The following is a 25,321-nucleotide window of genomic DNA, read 5'->3' as shown; positions in this document are numbered from 1 at the left end:
CTGGACCAGTTTTTAATATTTTTTCCCGCGGGTGCGCGTTATGAGAGTTCGTGCTGTCCCCGCCACAGAACTCAGTTGCACACACCTGCGGGGAATTTCAACGTTCGATCTCAAAACAGACGGTTTGCGCGCGACCGTTTGGGATTAATCATCAGATGTGCTAGGTACGTCTCAAACTGTGGTGTGGTTGTGGAGGATCTAGAAATGAAAAAGACGTAGTAACGAACTACACCGATGGTACACAAATGCATCACCTAACAAAGGATACTAAATATATGAAACACTTTTAGTGCTAAAAAGTAAAAATTGATAATCATAACTATTTATAAAATATTGTGAGTATTTTTGGAGGCTACTTATAAGTACGAGTACAACACATTTGTAAAAACTATAAATTATTTTATAATCGAGAAACATGTTATGAGGATAATATATATTAAAAAAAAAAAAAAAAAAAGGTAACTTCAGTCTCTATATAGCACATTCTTTATACCCACCCACTCTCCGATCTTGTATACGAACTTTACGTGTCACAACACATATTATTATGTTTATTAATTGTACTATTTAACTGGGCAAAAAATATTTTAAAAATATGTCTAAATTTACTTGAATACATTATAGTCATTATACACTTTATTTTCGATGTTGAATTAAGAAATACGCACAATAATGAAAAATGTTCTAAATATTATTATGTGAAAAGACGCATATTTCAATTTTGACCCCAAAGGCGCGCGTCGGATTTGAATCTGTAGCTCACCTAGCTACTTTTTGAATTAATTAATACAATTATGCAAGCTACGTGTTTTTATGTAATATGATAGATTACATTGATCACTACATAGTTCAATTCAGTTGTACATATTGTGATATAATAAATAATAATGTGTAGCACTCACTCTTTTCCCGTGCTCTCTGTCAGCGGTGCCGACGGATAAACGGATGAAAAGTGACGTCCGACAATATTGTTTTTATATTAGACACCGCGCAATCGGATCCTCGCGAACTCTACAAGTCGGACGTCCGTAACACGCAAACACATAGACTTTCGGATAAGACCGGAAACGACAACGCTATTATACAACTACTAAAAAATAAATTATTTTAAACACACGTATGCTTAAAAAAAAATTATTTTAAATCTTAATATCGATTTCGTATTGTCCGGATCGTTTTGTTCTAGTATATCGACAACGGCGAATGAAACGACAACCCACGTTACGTTAGCAGTCGCGAGGCGCACCGACTGGTCGGCAATTTAAGAGTCACACGTGACTGCTGGTGAACCGCCACCGCCGCCGTTAATAGTGCCCCGCCATCCCATCGCAATACTGCAGTAGAACGTAGAAGTACTATTATTACTATATAATATTTAATACATGCTCGACGCGTTGCAGTTCCGTTCTGCGGCGGACACGGCGCCATCTGACGACAACCGATTAATACGTAATATAACATAAAAATATGATATTATTAATGGTATATCGCTTTTAGATATATTATATTGCACCGATTTTGTCTGTTTATTTTAAATTTTTCATTTATTTTTCACCACATATTATGTGTAGGTACATACCTAACAAACTTCTTCGACCATATAGTCTAAGATTTATAGATACATAAATCGGCAGGTTTTGAAGAACTATTTTATATGTTTTTCTGCTTACAATGCAAAAGTTGTGTTTTGATTTGGTTGATTAGTCTGAAAATGGCTTGATGAACCATTTAGCAAAACTCCACTATACAAAATCAAAATATCAATATTAAAGATTAAACACCGAATTTCATCAAATTTGAAGAGTATAAAAATTTTCAAGGAATATCATATCTTATTTATGTTATAATTCGTAATAAATTAGTATATTACATGCAATGTAACGAAGAAGTTACAATTGTGTATATATTATGTATTTTATTACCTAATAAAACGTAAGACTTTTCGTTGGAAACTTTTTTTATGTACAATATTTGCAATAAAATTATTTCAAAGATTTTTTCTTCTTAAAATTTGGCAATATTTTATATTTGAAATCTGATATTGATCAAAATGCAGCAGTTTTAATTTCACTTACTGGAATTTTGTTATACTTCTCGTTTGACAGACAGAAATAGTAAAATTACAAACGTGCATCCCGACTACAGAAGGACCACTAGCATTTATTTATTTATCCAATTAACCCGAAGCCGCCAAAACCTGAGTGTGTTAAATGAACAAGTTCACAAAGGGTTCAAGAAATCATGTACAACAGACTGGTGCAGATGGGCGCTGCGTGTCGATCTACGTATATAAGTGTCGATATAAGTTCCTACTAACGAATTACATTACGTAGAATACTATTGGTGTAGTTAAGTGATTCATGATATAATACAGTCGTCGATGAATGGAGAGATAACATATCATTATTATTATTACGTGATCACAATTTTAGAAAACAAATAAAAAACAATTTCTTCGTGAACTATTATTTTTAATTTAGTTTTAGATTGAAGGCGTTTATTTTCATGGGAAACTATAAGCAATTTTTTAAGTTTTTATCATACATTTTTGATTGTTAAATGGGAGATTTTTAAATTAAATGAACGAATCAAAATTTCCATTTTCAGTTTAAACCAGTTTTCGGTGTATTTAATATAAATGTTGTTACATAATATAGTATTCAAATTAGGTCTAAGCAATTCAACACATAGAAAATACCATAAAATCACTTATTAAAAATCAAATAAAAATACAAAAAAACAATTTTGACTGACGACTTATAAACTTATACTGAATTTTCGTATTTACATAATAATAGATAGGTACTATGGATAGTATTAGATATTTTTTTAAATCAAATTTACTGTTGTTAAGGCACGGTTTTATAGCCTTTGTTTATACTTAAATACATATTCATGAAAATATTATTATGTGATGGTTTTTTAAGTTGTGACCTATACGCGTTATATAATAAATTAAATAAATTATTTAAAACTAAAACTCTATCTATATAAATATGTTTATTTTTTTTTTTTAATTACTCATCAACACTTTAAATGTAAAATCTAAAGTGTCTACGGTTATTTAAAAAAAAGTTTGAATTTCAATAAAAATAGTAATTACTTGGGAAGAAATAATTTTATTATCATACAGATTAATATGTTTTGTCGTAACAATATTAAATTCAAATCATCATAAAAAACTTAATTTAACTTTCCAGTAGAATTTTATTTTTTAATGAGATTTTAAAACGTATAAATAACTTTATATTCATTTTTTAAATTTTAGGAACAAACAAAATTTTTTTTTTTTAATTTCCAACTAAAAAGTAATTTGTAATTTTTGAGAATTTGATGAATTTTATCAAAATTCTAAATTTAAATGTTTATAAAATATTATGACGATAAATGTTCAATATTTTTTAATCGAGAAATGAATCACTTGTTAAGAAACCTGTATTATATTTTAAATCATTTTTACTTATTTTGACATTTTTATTGATGTAAATAGAAAAAAAAATTGAAAAATTTAATTGGCTATAAATAACACAAAAAAGTTGAAATATTTTGAAAATTATACGATATTATTTTGAAAATAATAATATAGACACTTGGAAAAAATTTCAAGTTTCATTTATTATTGTTTTTTTAACTATAACAGAATAAAGTAATCAATTTAGTCAAAAACAAGTTTAAGGTAAAAATTCCTGTTTTTCTTAATGTTTTGTTTATTTTTCCTAATTATAAAACAAAATGATGGATATTTTCAATTTTGACTTGTTTAAAATACAAACTCGATCCAATTTTTTTATCTAAAACTATTCTATAAGGATTTCATTGACTACTTATCGGGTAAATATACACAAAAAAATTTTTAAAAAAACATACACCAATATAAAATCAATACATTCATCGCTCTGTTCAAAATCTAAAATACAGATAAAATCGATCTGCTTAATGACTAATTTTAATTATTTGTATAACTTTCATGAAAATATAAAATTATATTAAAGTATGTAATTATAGTCAAATATGCAATTATATAAAAAAAAACATTTTGTTAATGAATTCTATTAATGTAATTAGTAAAGACTGTTTACAGAAATTCAAAAATATAAAAAAGTAAAAATATGCGGCCGCGTGCTAACTTATTCTTTAATAATGAACTGAATTCATGACATTTCGTAAATAGGTACAATAACAAAATATTATTCATTCAAATAATATATTTTTTGTGAAAGGGTACACGATATTATATTGTTGATGAAATGCTTTGATTTAAAAAAATAGTTTTAGATATAAAATTAGATATAATTGGAAAAAACAAATAAAAAATAACGAAGTATAAAAATTTTTTAGCAAATCCAATTTTTGACAAAATTGGTTTTGTTTTTACATGTAATTAAAATAACTGTAGCTATTTGTATTTTTTTCCAAATGTATTATCATTTTTTTATTTTCGATAACATTTTTATAATATTTCAATTATTCTTGAACTGTTTATAGATATAAGACATCTTTTCTAGATTTTTTTTTTCCAATAAATGTCAATTAAAAATTATTCATTAGTTAGAAATGTATGCAAACTTAATACAATTCTCGCAAGTTGTTAATTTTTTAACTATAAAATATTAAAAATCTATAGTCGCAAAGTTTTTTTAAAAGCTTTTAAAGTTAGAACTTTAACTAAATCACAATTTCTAATCATTAATTTATTAAATTATTTTATAGTTAGAAATTTATAATAATTTTTGTTTTTATACCTTAGATTTAAAAAATTTAAACAAGATTTTTTATTAGTTTTTCATTATACGTATAAAATTCTACCTGAAAGTCAAATTAATTTTTTATGATCATTTCAAGTTAAAATTTTTATAGCATTTGATATTCTATTTTTTTTATTGATATTTTATTATTTTAAAAAAATGATAATAATAATAATAATAATAGATACTTGAAATATTTACCAAAAAGTTCATATTATTATTCTCATTATTCGATCAAATTTTCAATTTTTTCAAACTATTTTTATGTTATTTATAAGCAACAGAATTTTTCAATTTTCATCAGTTTATTTCCTATAAATGTTGATAAAAAATTATTTTTTGGATCAACATTTTTGAAAATTCAATAAATGATCTTTCGAATGTTAATATACTTATATCTGTAAAAGAATATTAAACATATATAGACACAATATTTTCTTTTTATATGGTTTTGAAGCTGAAATTTTAATGAAACTATTTTCTGGTTAAAAATTCATAAAATTTTTTCTTTTTGTATCTAAATTTTAAAAATGTAATATAAGTTTATTCACAAATAGTTCATATCAAAACCCTAAAATGTAAAAAATGTGTAAAGATAATTATGTTTATAGATATTTTAAGTTCCGATTTGATATAGTTAAGGGCGCCCATACGGGGAAGGCAATGGAGGGACATTCCCCCCCCCTGGAAAATGTTGGAAAATTGTTTGTACAAGATCTACAATGAGTGAAGATAGACTTGATGGATTATGCATGATAAGCGTACATAGGGAAAAAATTGATGATAAAACGAATGAATACATAGAATAAGTAATAAACATATTTAGTGTTAAAAAAAGAAATTTACGAATTTTATTTGTAAATCAATATTTTATTAAATTTATATTATTAATCAAATGAAAATGCGATAAATAACTTTTATGGTTAATTGGTTAAATAATAATTATTTCATTATCTTCTAATTTGATGTATAAAATATAATAGTATAATGTTAAATTGTAAACCCTTTCCTATTTTATGAACATAATTAAAATTTTATCCCTCCCCTTGAGAATTTTTTTATGGACGCCCTTGGATATAGTACGAATATATTATTATAACAAAGTACCTATAAAAAGTAAATGATGGATTAAAAATTGTCTCTACGATAAGCTATAAAAATATTTCCTTGACAATAATTATAAATGAAATTAAGAAATAGTATAATTTCCAATAGACATAATATAACTTCACAATAAATTCCTACGATTTATTTAAATGTAACCATTCATTATTTTGTCAATTTTTATTAGAAAAACATTTCTAATTTTAAAAAATTCAAATTATAAAATGATGAATATTTTTCACCAGTATAACTATTTCTTTCCAGACAATTTTTATTTTTTATTATAATTTATAAACAAATAATTATAGATACTTAAAATTTTTACAAAATGTTTATATTATTATTTTCCATTCATGATATAGTTTTCCACATATTTTGACTCTTTTTCATCTATTTATGAGAAATTAAAAATGTTTTTCTATAAGTATCAATACAAAAATTTTATATAAGAAGCCAAATATGTTTTCTTATGTGACATGTCTGTCTAAAAATATTAAAAATACATAGACACAATTTTTTCAAATTTTTTTATGCATTTTAAGTTTGGGTTTTGATAATATTTGTTAGATAAATTCGCAAAAAAAAATGTTAATTATTTTGTAATTAGAAACATATAATAATTTTTTTTTTTTAAATCTAAGTTTTTAAAATTGAGTACAAGATTATTTACAAGTCATAACTCATAAGTTGGTAACATAAGTTCATACTGAAACCATAAAATCTAAAAACTACATAGTTTCATAACATATTTTACACACAAATTTAGACAAAATTACGATATTATATTAATAAATAACGATATTATTTTTTTATAAATTTAAAAATATTCTAGGGAACTTAAACTTTTTACGCATACAATGTTATTATTATGCGTTTTACCATACGCAAAGTAATTTTTTATTTATTTTAAGATATTATCTTATAATTTTACGGTATTTACAAAAATATGTTATTACATTTTGAGTTATGTAGATTTAAATAATATAATATATTTATTATTAAAAATTAATTTAGATAATATTACTAATATAATAAAGAATGCAATATTTTCGGTGAAAATTATATTGACCTACCGTAATATTAAAAGTAAAATAAATAACTTTAAATTTAAATACATCATAAAATATACTTAGTGATGACTGATGAGACTGATACTCTAACGACTAACAGACCACATCCCTCAAAATCATTTTTCGTGTACAATAATACGTTGAATTCAAATTTAACACACTCATAGCAATGACTCACTCATTTTACAGCAGATTTTTACCCCCACTTATTTACATTTTATTATTATTTTTTGGACACATTTTTATGTAGCAATTATTTGTTATTATTTATTAGTTATTACAAATAAAAACTAAAGACTTGAATAAAATATATATCATAGGTACACATTATATTACGTATCTAATATAATAACTTATATAGCTGCAGTATGACGATTTAAATACCTATCTAAATAACTATATAACTATATGCTTGTCTATCAAAATAATTGAATATTACAATAGTAATATTTCAACCGATAACCGATATATTATTATAAACAATATAAACTGACCAATCGTAAATGCCATTATCAATATAAAAATCTAATCGTAAGACAATAATAAAATAATATGTGTCGTCATAAGTTCTCATAATAACGATGATCGTCTATTATTAAATTAATAATCTGAAAATTTAATCATCTTGTATAGTTGTATGGTTTGTTCTGTGTTTCGTGATATTGTTGATGGTTCTTCAAAAGTTTTCTGATATTTTCTGATCTAAACGAAAAAAAATACATTCTTATCTACTTAAATATTGCATGTAAGGTCACACGTATAATAAACTAAAAATTCAAATAGCATTAATTATAATGGTATTGTATTAAAAGATGCACGAAACGAATTTGAAATTAACTCAATTGGATTATACATTTTAAACTTTTACATCATACTCTTATATTTTTTGATTGTTACACATCTATATCTGACGGTAAATTAAAAAATATGTATTTTTATCCAAGTAAAATAATAAATAAAACAAACTTGTTTTTGTAACATAATGTACTATAATGTATTTTATATATTGCAAATGACTATTAGATAATTAATTCAATAAAAATTAAACACTATTAACACACCCGCATAGCGCATACCTACATATAATATGTTTAAAACTTGGATATTCGAATAAAATGTAATAAATGTAGGTATAATATAAATAACTATTAATACCATGTACACTGCAATTTTATTTATTAAAATACACTGAAAAATATTTTACTTTGGAGTATAAAATTAAAAATTAATATTATCATTTATAAAAATAAAAAGCTTAGTAATGATAACGATAAAAAAATTTTAGAAAAAATATATTTTCTTTTTAAATATTATTTTATGATATTGAATTATATAAAAAATTACTTTCAAAGAAGTTAAGACTTTTTAAATTAATGAGTGCATACACTTAAATAGATCACCTTTAATATTGCTTTTTAAAATTGAAAACAGCTCATTAAACACGTATAATTTTATGACAAAGTTTTAATAATTTCTATTTCTATAATCAATTTATTGACAGTATTATTAATCTGACACTCTGACGGTAATATTTGGTTATAAAAATACCTATGTCTTTTTTGTCAGAGATTAGAAAGTAAACATTTACTGATTTTATGCTCGATTTATTTCTCAGAATGTTCTCTAATATTTCAAGATCAGCGGGTACATTTAAATTTGTGGATTTACGCCTGAATTGACATGTTTCTATTTATTGTTACATATTTAATAAAAACAATTTCAACTCAAAAATGTTAAATAAAAAAAATTATAATAAACTCTTAGCTTTAACGTGATTGTGACTTAAATTACATAATCTTATTGAGTGTTACCACTGGATAGCTTTCCATAATCAGAATATTCATTATTATCATATTATTTGTATTATTTTATCTCATCTGCATATTGTACATACTATTATGTAGATTGTAGATTATCTCTTTTCAATAAAAAAAAATTACATTAACTACAATCTGTGAAATTTAAAAATAAAAATTATTATGTTTTGTAATTAAACAAAATGTTTTTATAATAATTATATGAAGTTAATATTTATCACAATATTTTTTTGATATCTAATTCTTAGTAAACCTATCAAATCATCAATTTATGACTTATGTTGAATGATATTGAGTTAAAAATGTTAATTTAGAGTTTTTATTAATAGAGAATGATTAATAACTTCAGTTGGTATTTATAGACCTATAAATTTATTTATATTTTATAGAAATAGATGTTAAGTTTTTGTATATTATAATATTATATTTGATGATATTTTATTCAAAATATGTATCAATATTCTTAAATACGTATTGTTTACTAACACTTTAAAAATTATACTTTATGATGGAGTTACTATACAACAACGGTCAAATCAAATTAAATTACAATCACAATTACAATTATGCACATTATTTAAGTATAAAATGTACTATATCTACAATCTACATCATAATATATCTCTCTAACAATAATTAAAATATTTTGAAAACTAATTTTTCATCTTATTCGTCTTCTTAAAGGCCATTTTGTTTATAAAGTTCTCTTTTAATGTTTAAAATATTAAAGATACCCGCAGCTTTTTTGGGTTATTAGTACGAGTATAACGTATTATCAAGATGACTCAAGTCTAGAATCGGCGCACCAGTCAAATGAAGAGGTACCTATTAACTATAGGTTAATATTATCTAATTACTATTATATTTTTTATTTTTATTATTATTATTATTATTAATAATATTTTACAATTTAGACATATTTTCTGATCAACTACTATAGATTCCAAATATAGACAGAGACATATTTGTATACATACATATCTAATGTTTTGCCTACCTAATACAATACTGTGGGATGACGCGACACGAGTTCATGATTAACATTCACTGGTCGTCTGACCCAATGCCCGGTCACACATGCGTTACGTATAAAGATACTATAATATCTACCTATCCTACTTGTTAAGAATATCTGCGACAATTTGTATCAATATACTCAAGTACACGTCTAGTACATTGGATACGTATAAATAAATTATTATATATAGGGTAGTAATATCGCGGGCACCGGAAGACCGGACGTGAATGCCCAACGCCGGATTCGGCATCAACCGGTATCGACCCCGGTTTTGCCAAACCTGGTATACCGTTATGTGTGCGTTACAATAATTGCGCGCGATGTCCCACAGTCGAGTACATTAGGTATTATACTATACTTTATTATTATTATTATTATTATTATTTGTACGACCGTATCTAGGAGGTGTGTATACACAATATAGTATACGTAATATATTGTACCGGATACCAGGTATACTGCTCTTTACTGCGAATTCATTCAGACAGTTTTTTTTTCTTTAGATACATTGGTTTAAGTTGGCGCCACCTATGGACTCGCGCAGCGTGCAGGTACCTAGTATTTGCGAAATACTTCACAAGAGATTGTTTAAATTTCCACAGGTTATTTTAAAAATTTATTTCCAATCACTAACTAAACTATTATCATAAGTTAAAGCACCACAGCACGTTGTGTTATACCACATTTTCCGAAGGAATTAAAGGATCTCTTATATGTCTATACGATGACTATTACAATACTTGGAAACATTGAAATGATATTTATAAAAACTATTTTTTCTTTGCAGTTCATCTTGTTTTAAATTCATTGTTTAATTTTAAAAAACGGCATAAAGTTACACAGAAGTGAAATTAATATCTACACAATCACATATCCAATGCTTAACGTTCCACATCTCATTGAATACTACTATAAGTAACTATGAATAAATATATAAAACATGATGGCGTTTGGTGTCTTATACTAATATAGGTAAGGTTTATGTAGGCTTTACTTTTTATTTAAAAATTGTATTTACATTTATCTTTATATATACTAGTATATCATTTTTTTTACAATGACTAATCGCATACCATAATTTGTACTAAAAGACTCATTTTGCATATTTTATAATACATGAATAAATAACTATACCTACTCCTCGAAACAATCTTACTCAGTGAACTACTTTACTCCGTGAACTTCTTTACTTAGCAAAAGTAGCTTACTTAGCAAACTACTTTAATAAGTAAGGTAGTTTCGCTGAGTAAAAGATTTTTACGTGATATTTATAACACGTATAAAAAAAATATATATAGGTACGTAAAAACGTTCAAAAATTAACTAATAATAAATAATTATAAATGATTTTATGCACTTAAATGAATCGTAAAAATGTATTGATTTATTAAAAAAGAAATGGCTTTTATTCAGTCAATTTCTAATTTAGAACCATAGTTGATACATGATAATTAATAAAATTAGGCCTATTAGAATATGGTGTTCAAGATAGGTGTTGTTATTCAAAAAATTTGAATTTGAATTTGCGTCAATTTCTGTTATTATAATCGCGATTAAGAACTTTTTAAAAGAATAAATTTGAAAATACTTCTGCGTAAATGATATTTTTAGTTCTATTTTCTTGTGGCAGAAGAACATACTAATTTTCTCCGCAATCCGATTTTGACAACGCAACATATAGTTGGCTGTGTGAAAGGCATTCTTGACGTAAATCGATTCCTACGTGTTTAAATGTTTGCCCCTGTGATTTATTAATTGTTACTATAAAAGATAACTTAACAGGAAATTGAATTCTTTTAAAATTAAAAGGTAAATAATTTGGAATCATTGGTATGCGAGGTATAAGCACTGTTTGACCAACTGTTGGACCAGTCAAAACTATTGCAACGATCAGTGATCACGTTATTGCGAAGAAATCTGACTTGAAAGTCGGGTCCCGTTACATAAATTTGGTGGTTTAAGATTACTTAGTAAAATTATTGGGACACCTATTTTTAACTTGAGGGAATGTGAGGGAAGGTCACTCGGGTTTAAAGAATTAAGATACTCATACTTACTCATATTCTTACTTACGACAGTAACGGCGATGCCGATTAATCTGCTGTGCCATTTCCGATAATATATTAATATCATAATATTTTCGTTGTTATTGTTATCATTTTTAGTTTATTTTAATAATGTACGGAGTGTATCTTGCTCGTATGCATAATAATTAATAACAATAAGTGTATATTTATGTTTACAGACTATAGTACACCCTGCATTCATATTTTTATTTTATTATTATTATTTATTTTCCCCGTTTTTGCAACATTTTTCACCGATACTTTGCTCCTATTAGTTGCAGCGTAATGTTATATAGCTTAAAGCCTTCCTCGACAAATGGACTATCCAACACAAAAATAATTTTTTAATTCGAACCAGCAGTTCCTGAGATTAGTGCGTTCACAAACAAACAAACTCTTCAGCTTTATAAGTTTATATTAGTATAGATTAACATCATAAGAAAACATTTAATCAAAAATATCCCAGTAGGCTAAAAGATAACTACATTCTTTAAAAGCTCAATCAGAGTTCTATGTACTACTATTTAACAATTGAATAGTTTAATAAAAATATTGTAAACATATAATTTAATTTAAAAATAAAAAATACAATATTGTATCTGCATGCAAACTGAACGCAGCAGTTAAATTGGCAATTAATATTGGCTTAAGATTTATAAAGTCCTAGGAAAGCATTACAATTTGGACATGAATGCTTATAATTCTTAAAGTTATCCATGCATAATGGTAGACATGAACAAACAAAACACCTAGAAAAAAAAAATACATTACTTAATATATTTTAGTTATTATTATTATTGATTATTAATTATTCAAGTTAACATTTGTAATTAATTAATAACAAATTTATAAGTTGAAATATAATATCTAATATTAAATTTAAATTATACAGAGACAAATGTCAAGTACTGTAATAATATTTTATAAAATTCTGTTTCACAAGAAAACATGCCAGTTTCACACTACTATGTAAATAGTTGTATTTCCTTTATGTCAACTATCACTGACAACGTATTTTAGTTCAACTAAAAATATTCCAAATCCATTAATATCACCTATTCCTTCTATATCTATAACTATGCATGAGTATGTATTATGTATTTCACTATTTATAATATATTATCATTGATGATAAGTATGCTCAGATAATGTGGTTTACTACTCTTTAATGTATTAAATATATAATATTATATTTTAGTTCTTTTGAAAGTATACTAGATTGTCCAGATCCATCAATTATATCACCAATTTCTTACACATCTATAACTATGCATAAGTATGTATTATATATTTAACAATTTATAATTTAATTTTATTAACGATAGGTAAACTATGATGTGAATATTTTATATTTTTATCAATTAACATTTTAGACGCTGCGAGAGTCCTGTAGATTATTCTTGTTCGACCCCCAAGAAAACAAAGAAAAATTTATCCTAAAAGCATTCTCCAAACATGTATGTAAATGTTATATTTTCTGATACCTTGTTTTCTTATATAATAATAATTTTAGTATTATTATTTAAATTGTTTGACTTTTTGTCTAGTGTCTTAAGAAAAAGAGAGTCTACATCACAAGTAAAATTGGGGATTTTACATCACTTGATTTTGGAACTCCTAAATGGCCATCAAGGAATCTGAAAGTTGTTAAAAAAATAGTTCAAAACTTGAGACAAAAAAACAAACGTTTAGAAAAAAAAATTGCATCAATGAATGATATGTTTGCAGTTCTGAAATAAAAATCTTTAATAACTGAATTTATAGCTGATAATATGAAGGTATTAATACTAAGAAATATCATTATATAATTAATTGTTGGGCAGTAAAATAAATGTTACATGGTATAAAATGTTGAAATTTTTTAATAATGTAAAATTATTAATTATTACTTTTTATTTGTTTTAGAAGGTACTATATGTTGGATGTTCTGTTTCTTCTTATTTGTTGTCTATTGCTTATTACTAATAATGTACTAATATTTATATACTTATATACTATAATAGTTCATACAAAATTTATTGACTAGACATTTTAGATTTGTAATTTAACCTTATGTTTATGATTCATTGTATAGTTAGTATTAACTTTTTGCAATTAATTAGTATTTTATTGTATTCTAATATTGTCTTAACAATAGTTGTGTTTTACTGTTTTTAAATAAATAATTGAATGTAAATACATAATTAATTTGTTCATCCTAGGCTTTTGGTTGAGATATTCTAGGAAAATGTATTCAGAGGTCTAGAAGGTAAAAAACAGGTATATCATAACACACTTAAACAGTTTGCTGTTAGTTTACAGTACTACTCTCTAAAAGCGTACACATATGTCAAGAAAAGATTTAATAATTTGCTGCCTCATCCACGCACATTACGTAGGTGGTTTATGGTGGTTGATGGTAAATCTGGATTCACACAAGTCATTTGAAGCAATTAAAAATGAAGCAGGAAATCACTCTGTAAATTACAATTTAATTATTGAAGAGATGTGTATTAGGCAGCAAGTTGAAATTGATAGTCAAAAAATTGTTCATGGAGTTCATGGATATATTAACATGGAAGCTGAGCATTTTTATGACAGTGATTATATTCCACTAGCAAAAAATGCTTTAGTTTTTTTTGGCGGTAGGCATAAATGGTTACGGGAAGATGCCACTGGCTTATTTTCTTATAGATGGATTAGGAGGTAAAGAAAGAGCTAACCTATAAAAGAAAGCAATTAATTTATTGCATGATACTGGTGCTAAATTCCAATCATTAACATTTGATGGAGTAAATATAAACACAAGAATGTGTACTGAATTAGGTGCCAACTTCAATTATGAGAACCCTCATGATTTTATTATCAGTAAATATGATAAAAAATTATTTATTTTTCTTGATCCTGTTCACATGTTGAAATTAATCAGAAATTCATGGGAACACAGATCAGTTATTAAAAATTCCAATGGCGAGATTATTGATTGGATGTACATTAAAAAACTGTATGAATTAGAAAGAGAACAAGGTTTAAGAGCTGAGACTAACTAAACTGACAAAGAGACATATTAATTTCCACAATGAGAAAATGAATGTTAGATTAGCAGCTCAAATATTGAGTCAAAGCGTTGCTGATGTACTTATTAAAAATACAAATGAAGATTTCAAAGGAGCAGGGTTAACATCAGAATTTATATCTTTTATAAATAATGCATTTGACATGCTAAATAGTAGATCTAGATTTTTGAAATCATCATTCAAACGTGCCATTTCTGATAAAACTTTAGATGACTACAAAATAATACATACAACAATGTATTTATCAAATATGTAAAAGCCTAAAATTTTTAGATGGGATAAAAGTTGTGGATTCTGCAAGAAAAACTGGATTTGTTGGTTTTATTTTGAAACGCCAGAATGCAATAGAAATATAGATAAAGTTGACTTGGCATTTTTTTTAACCTATAAAATAAGTCAAGATTTTATCGAAACAACATTTAGTGCCATTAGATCGAGGCTTGGATATAATGACAATCTAACTTGTATGAAATTTAAGGCAGCTTATAAAAGAATTTTGGTACACAATGAAGCAGTTAGGTCAATATTTGGAAATTGTTCTATTTTGGATAACACAAAAAATCTAAGTATAACTATCAAGGCTAAAGACTCAGTATTCACTTTAGAAAGCACTTGGCTACCTCAACAAAATACTACATTGACCACGACTATTTTGAAAATTATACAAAAATAAGTTCATTTGTAGAAGATACATCTATATTGGTGGATTTATTGTTAAAAAGTTATTAAAAAAAAATAGAGTGTGAAAGCTGCCGAAAATGCTTGATTCAACAATCTGAACAATCTAATAAAAATCCTAATTCCTTAATAAATATTAAGAATCGAGGAGGATTACTGTATCCAAGCAAAGCTGTAGAAGTACTATACCAAGAATCAGAAAAGATTTTTAGAAATGAATCTCCATTATACTTCAACCAGTCAAAGAGCAAATTATATTTGATCAACAAAGTAAAAACAAACATTTATAAAGAAGGAAAAGAAACAATTCCAAATTGCACTGGACAAGAATCATTTTTAAATAGACATGCGCACAGAGAAAATTTAATAAATTTAATTATTAATAAATATGTTGACATTCGTATTTTTCATGAAATTAGAAAAATCAAAGACAATATCAAGGAAAAACATACCAGGACTAAGTTAACTAAGCTTATTCATTTTAATCATGAGTAATAAGTTAATAATTGATAAATTAAATATATGTATTAAATATTATATTATATTTATACTAAATATTGTCATTATTATACTCATTCTTATAGATCCGGATTGTGATTTTTATATTTATTTAAGTTTTTACATAGGTAATAAACTTGTAAATAATATAACAATGAATTATAATATAGTCTTAAAATATATTAATATTACTGAAATAAATTATGAATAATAATTTAAGAGAACAGAACACGAAAAAACTCATAAAACAAATACATACTATCAATTTGTTGATTAATGAATAATGATTATTATTTATTTTAATATAATATAGCAATTTTGATATTTTAATAAAAGATAAAACCCCTTGTAACCTCAAAGCAAAATAATGTTCATGCCCGTACGATAAGGCCTGATGGCCTATCCAGTCTTTTATTATCTATGAAAAAAAACATAACATATGATAATAGTTCATCAATTTTTGTTAGTTTTAATCTAACTTGTTTATGATTTAATTTAACAGATATATATGTGTACACACTATAAAATGCTTGTTATCACTGTAAAATACTGACTATTCAAAGAATTCTGCTCCATTAGCAGCCATGATACCATTAATTATAGAATCTATTTCATGATCAATGGCGATCCTAAACACTCGAGGCATGCTCATTTGGTTGTGCTTTGTTAATGATTTGTACTATTCATTTTTAACTGTATCGTATACGAGTGTATAAAATTAAAACCTTTTTTAGTATTTAATCTTGAGATGAATGTGTAATACTATAATACTTTATAATAAATGTATATGTCTAATGTCTATATTTTGGAATTAGCATTCATCACTAACCACAATTTATATCATAATCATCAAAATATGAATAACCAATCATACTTTTTTCTACATACCCAACAATAAACATTAACATGCAGCATAAATAAGCAGAAGAAGACGACTCTTCTTCAATTCTTGTCATCACTAATGATTTACATGTAGGACATGTCAACTGCACTGATCTTGGACCCAATGGTGGTACTAAAATAATTAAATAACATGTAAAGAGTAGTGTAATTCAATTAATTATTAATTCATTAATTTATTCTAAGATATTGAAAATTGATTTAATGCAAAGTTCAAAAAAGACTAAATAATAGAAAATAACTATTAACGTTAGTAATTTCAACAAGGTGTTACAGTAATATAATAAAATAACAATACATTTTTAACATTGAGGGCTGGTAGTTAAATTTAAAAAGCAAGTTAGTTAGGAATGCATTTTTTAAATTGTTAAATATTAAATAATTTTATAAATATTATAATAGTAGTTTGTTTAGAAAAGTTATAATTGAGTAATTTAATTTAATTTTAATCGTTGATTAATAATATAATACAATAAAATTGTGGCCTATTATTAAAGTTTTTTTATTATTTTATTGTCTATAGTATTCCCCTCACATAAGTGCAGTGAATGGGCCACTAAATATTAATTTTCGTTGGTTGGTCTAAAATTTCAATACACCCTATTAATAATGCCGTAAACGAATAAAGTTTAAGAGTCAAAATACATTTTAGATCACTTACAGTTTAATAGAGGCCCTTGAACAACAATCACTTGAGAGGGTTGAGGAGGCAACATTCCAGGTGTGTTGTACATTTGTGTAGCCTCATACTTTGGAGCATTCATCGAGTCTGAGTAGGTTGGTGGAGCTGATGGCAAATGGTCTTTATTCACTTGTGGATACATAGCTATTGAAGTAAAAAACAAAAAAATTAAATTTATCTATAATATGGCATTGTTTTTAAGGGAAGTTGGTTATTATAGCAATTAACAAGTCATTGATTAAAACACGGACGATAATAATATGTTTAATAGATTTATACAATTTTAGTCAACAAGTGGTTGCCTGATATTAGATCTTATGCAACAATAATAAGAAAATAATAACAAAGTGTTTAACGTTTCTCACCAAATGCAAAAATAATTAAAACAGCTTTAGAACAAGTAGAGGATTGACTGACAACTGACAAGTATCACCTGATTTCTGTTCCGCGCTCTAGTGACTGGAGTCTGGAATAGTGGAATATTATGATTTATGATTTTATGGGTGCACCACGCGCAAGACTACACTACAGCGAACTATAATACAATCGTGGATCTTGCTTATCTCCACGACTACACTTCTGTTAGTTGATAGTTGACACTATGGTGTGGTGTAATGATTAAAATAACGCTGAGCTGAGTTTTGTGACTAGTGAGTAGTGACGTTTTTTTTCTATACTAGGTATTTGTTACTCATACTGTAGTTTGCGTAACACAATGACTCGTATCTTGGTTCGAATTATTGTTCACAAGGACGGTGCGAAATGCACTAATTTGACGTCAATATTCTCTATACGTCACTCGTCACACACAGAAGTACACAACTTATCTGTCACAATAATGGAATGAAACTAAGAAATACGAGAATGGTATTCGGCGCAAAATGCAAACTCGTGTTTATCCACTAGAGTACTCGAACCAATAATCATGCGCAAATATTTAATGTATTAATCACGACTAAATATATTACGGGTCTACTCTTGCAACTCGCTCTATAGGTTTTATTGTTTCAGACTTACGAATTTTAAGACAAGAGATGCGTCTTTTGTGAACGGGTCGTTTGTTTTCAACGAATTGTCTTAAGAATTAAGATCTGATATCTCGATTCGTTCCTGGTCTCGGGTTTGACTATATTCTATAACAAAAATATTCGGTAAACTAGTTTTCTTATTTGTTGTCTTTTACCCGATTGATTGCAATTAGTTAAGTGATATTCTACAATAATACTTATATACCACATTTATATGTAGCAGTGAGCAGTTAATGCGCGTTGAACTAGTCCGAGAGTTAGGTACCTATATGGCTATATATGCATATAAAGAGGAATAATTATAATTCGCATTAAGCTAATGCACATTTAATTATTTAATATTTTACTTTTTTAGATGAGAATACACATTTTAAAATTAATTTTTCTATGCAGAATATTTTTTAAAGTATTTAAATACCTCCACAAAAATCAAAACTAAGACGAGTATTTTTTGAGTTAGAAGTATTTTAATTTAAAGTGAGCGAATTGAAGTGGTACGAGTATACCTGAAAAATGTTAGTCTATTATTTTGCTCACCTGAGCTTAAAAATTAAAAAACTTAAAATTCATAAATTGCTCGTCCAAATGTTGATTTATATGTATCGAAATGCTTCGAAAAATATTTTTCTTCAGAAAATAAAATTTAAAATAAAGCTGTTGTCTAAAAAAGTAAAAACTTAGAAATCATAACGAACAAAAAATATCATTTAAAAAAAAATTTGGTATTTTATTTTGACTTTAAATTAATTTAGAAAAATATTTTCAAGAACGTTCATTTTTAAACAGACTTCTAGATAATTCTAGATAAGGTACTTCGTGTGATAACAATTGCAAATTATGAAGCAGAAATGCTGCAGCTGATTAAACGGTCGCCATGTTTTCGGTTGGCAAAACATTATAATTTATAATCGTTATTAATCGTTAAACAGAAACAGAATGTATTAGGAATAAGTTGGAATAATATTTTAATGGTAAATAAAATAATAATAATTTTAGGAAAATGTTTGAAAAAATTTTTTATTTTTAAAAATAAACAATTAAATATTTAGCATCAAAACATCAATAAATATGTATCAAATAACTATATTATATTATTTTAAATATATTAACAATAAAAATAAAAATTTTTGTTGATTCACAAGTTTTAACTTATTAATTATTAATTTAAAAAAATGTGCACTACTTTAGAGTACATCAATTAGGTACTTACTTTAATATATATTTATTTTTTGCCATAAAATAAATGATAAAACGTATTATTGATTATTAAATAAAAATAACTTATTAACAGACGGCGTTTATAAACAAGCATGGAATTTTTTGTCTTAGCAACAAAATGCAAACGAATTTACAAATATCTTTATATAATATGATAAATTAAATTTTGGCACCAAATTAATTTATAACTAGAACTGAGATTTATATGTGATAAAAATCAAAAATAAATATATACCTATATATGCGTAATATAAAATAAAAATATGTAATAAGAAAAATTTAAAAATATGTCAACGTGTTAAATTATAATTCTAAATAATTTTTGAATAATACAACTCATTGTTTTTAATTTCTAATCAATTTAATTTAAAAAATACAATATGCGGTTAAAAATAAAACTTATAGGTAAATTAAAAAAATTTAAAAATATGGTGTTAAATTAAAATACAATAAGTTTTAAATCAATTTAAAGCGAAACAATGATAAACCACACATTGTTTTACATTTTAAAAATTATAAGCACGGTGATTTGGTCTTAACACTGAAACACCTATTAAAAGAGATTCACAGATATTTTCACAACCATGCAAACGCAAGTACCTAGAACCTAGATACTGACACTGTTGTAAATTCGTAAATATATTTTGTCAAATAATTGTTAAACATAAATTATAACCAATGAATTGACAAAGATTATCAAGGTATGATTATCGAACAGAAACAAATAAACTAAAATCAAGTTGTTAATATTTAACTGATACTTTCATACATTTATTTCTTATATGCATCATATACACTTAATTTTTACGAGTACCTACTATTATCGAAGTATAAATATATAAATATATAATACTATTAAAATCACCAAAATTATCAAAATGTATGAAATATGTAACGGAAATTTTACAAATAATGTAAAAATATGTACTTATGACGAAAATATACCTAATGTCTTATTTTATTACCAAAACACGTAAAACGAATTTATCATTTGCAATAATTAATTTATCATGTTTTAGTAAAAATATGTATTTACATACAAATCCCAGCCTTATTTAAGACTATCCAATAAACTTTCTTCAGAATATCTAATATTTAAAAAATATTACAATTAAAAACATAATTTTTTGTTAAAATTATTATTTTAGATGTTAAATGCGTGGTAACAGAAATAAAATTGCCGGTAATTCTGATTGCACCACTATTTTTAACTCGTTGAAGTTCATAAATTTCCAACCAAAAAAACATCAATATTCATAATAAGCGCAGTTAGAGTGAACTAGAGCAGCGGTTCTCAAACTGTGCTCCGCGGAGCCCTAGGGCTCCGCGAGAGTAGTCTAGGGGCTCCGTGGCTCCCTGAGAATATTTGTATTAATTAAATTTAAATTATTAAATTATTATTATATTTCTTAGTTAAATTTTTATTTTTATAATCAATATTATTTAGACCGTACCAATATAAATTATTTTAAACGTTTAAAACTTTAAAATATTTATAAATCCACATATGTCATATTTTGTGTCATTGTCAAAATGAGATTAGATAAAAGTCGGGTTTTTTGTTCATTTGACATGTTGTACGATAATTATTTAGTTTACTTATCTACAATAGTACAATCTACATTCTACGAAGTTCTAATAATTTCTTGATTCTTCAGTCATTACTCGTTATTCATCGGCCGCTGACACAAATATTGTTATTTCGGTGTGTATTTCGTATTACGTGTTTCCTATTTTACCATCAATTGTTTTTATTGTTAACAATTTTTTTTGTGAATAAAAATTCAAATGGATCGTATATATTCGTATTTTACAGAAAATAAAAATAAAAAGCAAATCATTTACAATTGTTAATTGTAATATTTGTAATTACATAATTTATTTATGAATTTTTGTTGTCTCATATAGACATTTCTGATCTTTGGGGCTCCGTAATTTTTTTTAGGAATATATGGGCTCCGCGAACAAAAAAGTTTGAGAACCGCTGAACTAGAGTGATGGGCGAATGTGTGAAAACATAAAATGTCTAACTTCTAAAGGCCACAACTTCAAAACTAAGTCCGACCAATAAATTCTGATTGTACCATTGTATTTAAATAGTTAAAATAAGTTAGTTACAAAAAAAAAAAAAATCAAAAAATTTGCGTAGGGTGGTTAAGTGCATTTATTCCAAATATTCACTTGAAAAAATTTATTGGTAGGCCCTTTTTATATCTATTAAAACAACTATAGGCCGAACAGGAGACAACCACAAGGATAGAAAAATTATGTACAATTTATGAATAAATTATTGTGTAGGAACAAATTCTTTATTATACTTTTTTGTGGAAATATATTCTGTTTACTTACAGCATAAAAATATGTGCATTATAATAAATAATATTATTATTATAATGTTTTGTCAACAGAAAACATAGCGCCCGATGGCGGCAACTGATAATCAATGCTTCAACTGATAACGGAAGTTCGCTATCTAGTATTATTATATATTATATAGAAGTCGGTGTTTATAAATGATGAGGAATATAGAGATTAGAGATACTGATTTATACAATTTAAAATTCTTTTGTTTTTAATTTTAATTTTTGATACATTTTGAATTTTGTCTTAAGAAATTGCGTCTTAAATTTTGATTTTTATGTAATTGTATTTTACATTTTTAAACTATGCATGTAAATTACTGAATTTAATAAGATTTAATTCAATTTTAACTCTAAATTTTAGTTTTCATCATAAAGTTTAGTGTTCACAATGGATCCTCAACAACATTTTGATCAATTTTGTCTTAAAAAAATTTTGATGAACGATACACAACGTAAAATGATTGCTGTTGAAGGCAATTTTAATGGACTCCAGGAACCAGCAGTTATTGTTATAGAAAAGTATGCGTTTGATGAAGCTTCTGTTTTAAATGTATGCAATGGTCATACTAAATTTAAAAAAAGTTTAGAAAATGATATTTATAAATCATTCAGCTGTGTGCCACAATATGATGGTAAATGTTTAAAAATAGTCTTGTATTCATTATTTTTTGATGGAAATTTAAATATATTTTGTTTTAATTTATAGAAAACATTCCTTCCAATAAAATGGACATAATATATCCTGCAACAGACAAACATATTTTAAAGTATACAAGTCAACCTATGTATTTTGTTCAAGAAACAGAAGAAATGTATCAAACTATAACTTTACATCATATCTTGAATAACAGTTTGTCACTACAGGTGAGTTTTTTACTATTAAATTTATTAGATAAAATTATTGATTTTATATTAACATTTATTTAGTGGGTATACAATTGCTTAGAATATAAATCAGAAAAAGAAAAAATTAAATATGATACGGCTTCTGAAAATCAAAAAGATGATGAAGATATTGGCTTTATACTTTTACCAGACTTAAAATGGTCAGGGAAATTGAATGAATTGTATTTGTTGGCAATTATTAAAAAAAGAAATATTAAATCGCTAAGAGATTTAACAATTGATCATTTACCGTTATTAAAAAATATTTTAAACAAAGGATCAGTATGTATCTAAATTTATAAGTAATTTATTTTTTCCTATACTAAGCTTATATTTAACTATTAGGCCGCTATTTATAAATTATATGGAGTTCAACAATCTCAATTACGTATTTATGTCCATTATCAACCATCATTTTATCATTTTCATGTTCACTTTACATATTTGATGCATACGCCTCCAGGTTTGTAGTTTTTAATTTATATGTATATTTTTGCAATGTAAAAAAAAAATTGAATACTAACATATTTAAGATTTATCTGTTACATGAAATGGATTATAGTATTTTTAACTAAATTTTAAAGTCCCTACAGTTATTAAAAAGAATCATAGAATCATGTGTTTCCAAATTTCCTATGTATTGTAAAATCAGGATTTGATGATTTCATAGTTCAAAAGGTATATTAATCTACAGCAGGGGTCTCCAAACTTTTTTTATTCAAGGGCCACATAAAATAAAAAAAGCTCTTAGCGAGCCAAAATGTATGAATACATTTAATTTTCATATACATATAATTTATAAATTACAGCTAATACAGCTGATAATTACTCGTGCGCGCGATAACGACTATGAAAACTAGGTATACATTTTTTAAATATTTTCCGTTATTTGGTGGGATGGTGAAAACTTATTCGGGGGCCGCATCCGGCCCGCGGGCCGTAGTTTGGAGACCCCTGATCTACAGCATAACTTGTTATTCAATAGTGTTAAAACTATATATGTGCTTAGATTAGATTTAGCAGTTGTAAATTTTAATATACTTAATAGGATATTTATTTTTTTTATCTCAACCCATAATCAGGTGGTAAAAATAGCCTTATAGTTATTTAATATGATAATTTTCATCATAAAAATAACTTGTTACAAGTTTCAAAAAAATCGAGGGGTTAGTAAACTACATATTTAATTGTAATGATTAAAAATGTATACTGTATGATTTATTTTTTTTTATATTATATGAAATAGTAAGTAATTCTATTTATTATTACTTTTTAACCATATTTATTTTACACAAATTAAAAACAAAATAATCAACTTATTATTATTTATTTATTTATATAATATATATATTGTAATTTATAATGTGTGTTTAATACATAAAATATTTTATTTAAATAATTTTATTTTTATAGGAATAAATGTTGGAAAAGCTCATTTACTTACAACAATAATTAATAATATTGAAATGCAAAGTAACTACTATCAAAAAGCTATATTAGATTATACTATTAAGGAAAGTGATCCATTGTTTAATTGTTTTGAAGAAAAAGGTAATATTATTAAAAACTTAATAATTTTTAATTTTAATGTATATTTTATGAATTGTATTTTAATTTATCATATTAATGAAACTGAATTTGTCAGTAATTAAATTTAAAAAATGGTATTTCGACTACAGCTTTGATTGTATAAATTATGGTTTATTTGAAGTTGCTATAAAAATCTAAAATTATACACATCCAAAGAATCAGCATAGGTACCAAATTATGAGAGATCTTAGTTAAAATTCTCCTATATAATAAATTATCAGCCATCCCTTTCCAAGTTAATTCACTGTTGACCAAATATTCTATTAATTAAAACAACAAATGATTTTCAAATTAAATAATAAAAATAAAACGGTTTGGTTGATATAATAAACTAAATATATGCTCAATTAACAATTCTACTTATTAACACTAATATTTAAAACATTATTACTTATTATTATATATATTTGTAGGTATTCTTCGTAAAGCCAAACCTATTGATGAAAGTAATAATGTATAATATAACATCTAGACTACTATATATTTGAAGTAAGTAATCTATAATTATTTTATAAATGTATTTCATTCGTGGATTTTATTTATTTATAATTTGTGTTGAAATATATACAGATTTTTTCAGGCTTTAGTCAATAGTTATTATTT

General features: G+C 25.3%; 3 protein-coding genes across 11 annotated transcripts in view; 1 reads left to right on the top strand and 2 right to left on the bottom strand.

The window, feature by feature from the left end:
- The window catches only part of LOC112593774 (calpain-1 catalytic subunit-like), an 87,522-nt gene extending 86,285 nt beyond the window's left edge, over nucleotides 1-1,237 (bottom strand). Inside the window, exon 1 of the mRNA XM_025338317.1 lies at nucleotides 903-1,237. The gene's annotated coding sequence lies outside the window, so the exon portion shown is untranslated. The remainder of the gene's footprint in view (nucleotides 1-902) is intronic.
- An 11,133-nt stretch (nucleotides 1,238-12,370) lies between these two features.
- LOC112593575 (lipopolysaccharide-induced tumor necrosis factor-alpha factor homolog) lies at nucleotides 12,371-19,328 on the bottom strand. 6 transcript variants are annotated; one of them, XM_025338041.1, is made up of 5 exons: nucleotides 19,200-19,325; nucleotides 18,000-18,100; nucleotides 17,614-17,778; nucleotides 16,941-17,067; nucleotides 12,371-12,569 (listed from the first exon to the last, which is right to left on the bottom strand). In XM_025338041.1, the coding sequence occupies exons 3-5, from the start codon at nucleotides 17,774-17,776 to the stop codon at nucleotides 12,467-12,469; spliced, it is 393 nt and encodes a 130-aa protein (XP_025193826.1). In that variant the 5' UTR covers nucleotides 17,777-17,778; nucleotides 18,000-18,100; nucleotides 19,200-19,325; the 3' UTR covers nucleotides 12,371-12,466. The 6 variants fall into 6 exon arrangements, with proteins under 6 accessions (XP_025193826.1, XP_025193825.1, XP_025193830.1 ...); XM_025338040.1 differs by lacking the exon at nucleotides 19,200-19,325 and adding an exon at nucleotides 18,652-18,741; XM_025338045.1 differs by lacking the exon at nucleotides 18,000-18,100 and having other exon boundaries at nucleotides 19,200-19,328.
- On the top strand, nucleotides 18,706-25,321 carry LOC112593574 (m7GpppX diphosphatase). 4 transcript variants are annotated; one of them, XM_025338038.1, is made up of 7 exons: nucleotides 18,706-18,785; nucleotides 22,605-22,875; nucleotides 22,950-23,107; nucleotides 23,171-23,410; nucleotides 23,474-23,591; nucleotides 24,542-24,679; nucleotides 25,132-25,178. In XM_025338038.1, exons 2-7 carry the CDS (start codon nucleotides 22,632-22,634, stop codon nucleotides 25,176-25,178), a joined length of 945 nt encoding a protein of 314 aa, XP_025193823.1. In that variant the 5' UTR covers nucleotides 18,706-18,785; nucleotides 22,605-22,631. The 4 variants fall into 4 exon arrangements, with proteins under 4 accessions (XP_025193823.1, XP_025193821.1, XP_025193822.1 ...); XM_025338036.1 differs by lacking the exon at nucleotides 18,706-18,785 and adding an exon at nucleotides 21,516-21,585; XM_025338037.1 differs by lacking the exon at nucleotides 18,706-18,785 and adding an exon at nucleotides 22,461-22,520.

This window comes from Melanaphis sacchari, unplaced genomic scaffold, assembly GCF_002803265.2.
Source record: "Melanaphis sacchari strain LSU unplaced genomic scaffold, SCAv2.0 Contig20_pilon_pilon, whole genome shotgun sequence".
Lineage (NCBI taxonomy): Eukaryota > Metazoa > Arthropoda > Insecta > Hemiptera > Aphididae > Melanaphis > Melanaphis sacchari.
Note: the sequence above shows the minus strand (reverse complement) of the source record. Positions and strands in the feature narration are given on the sequence as shown.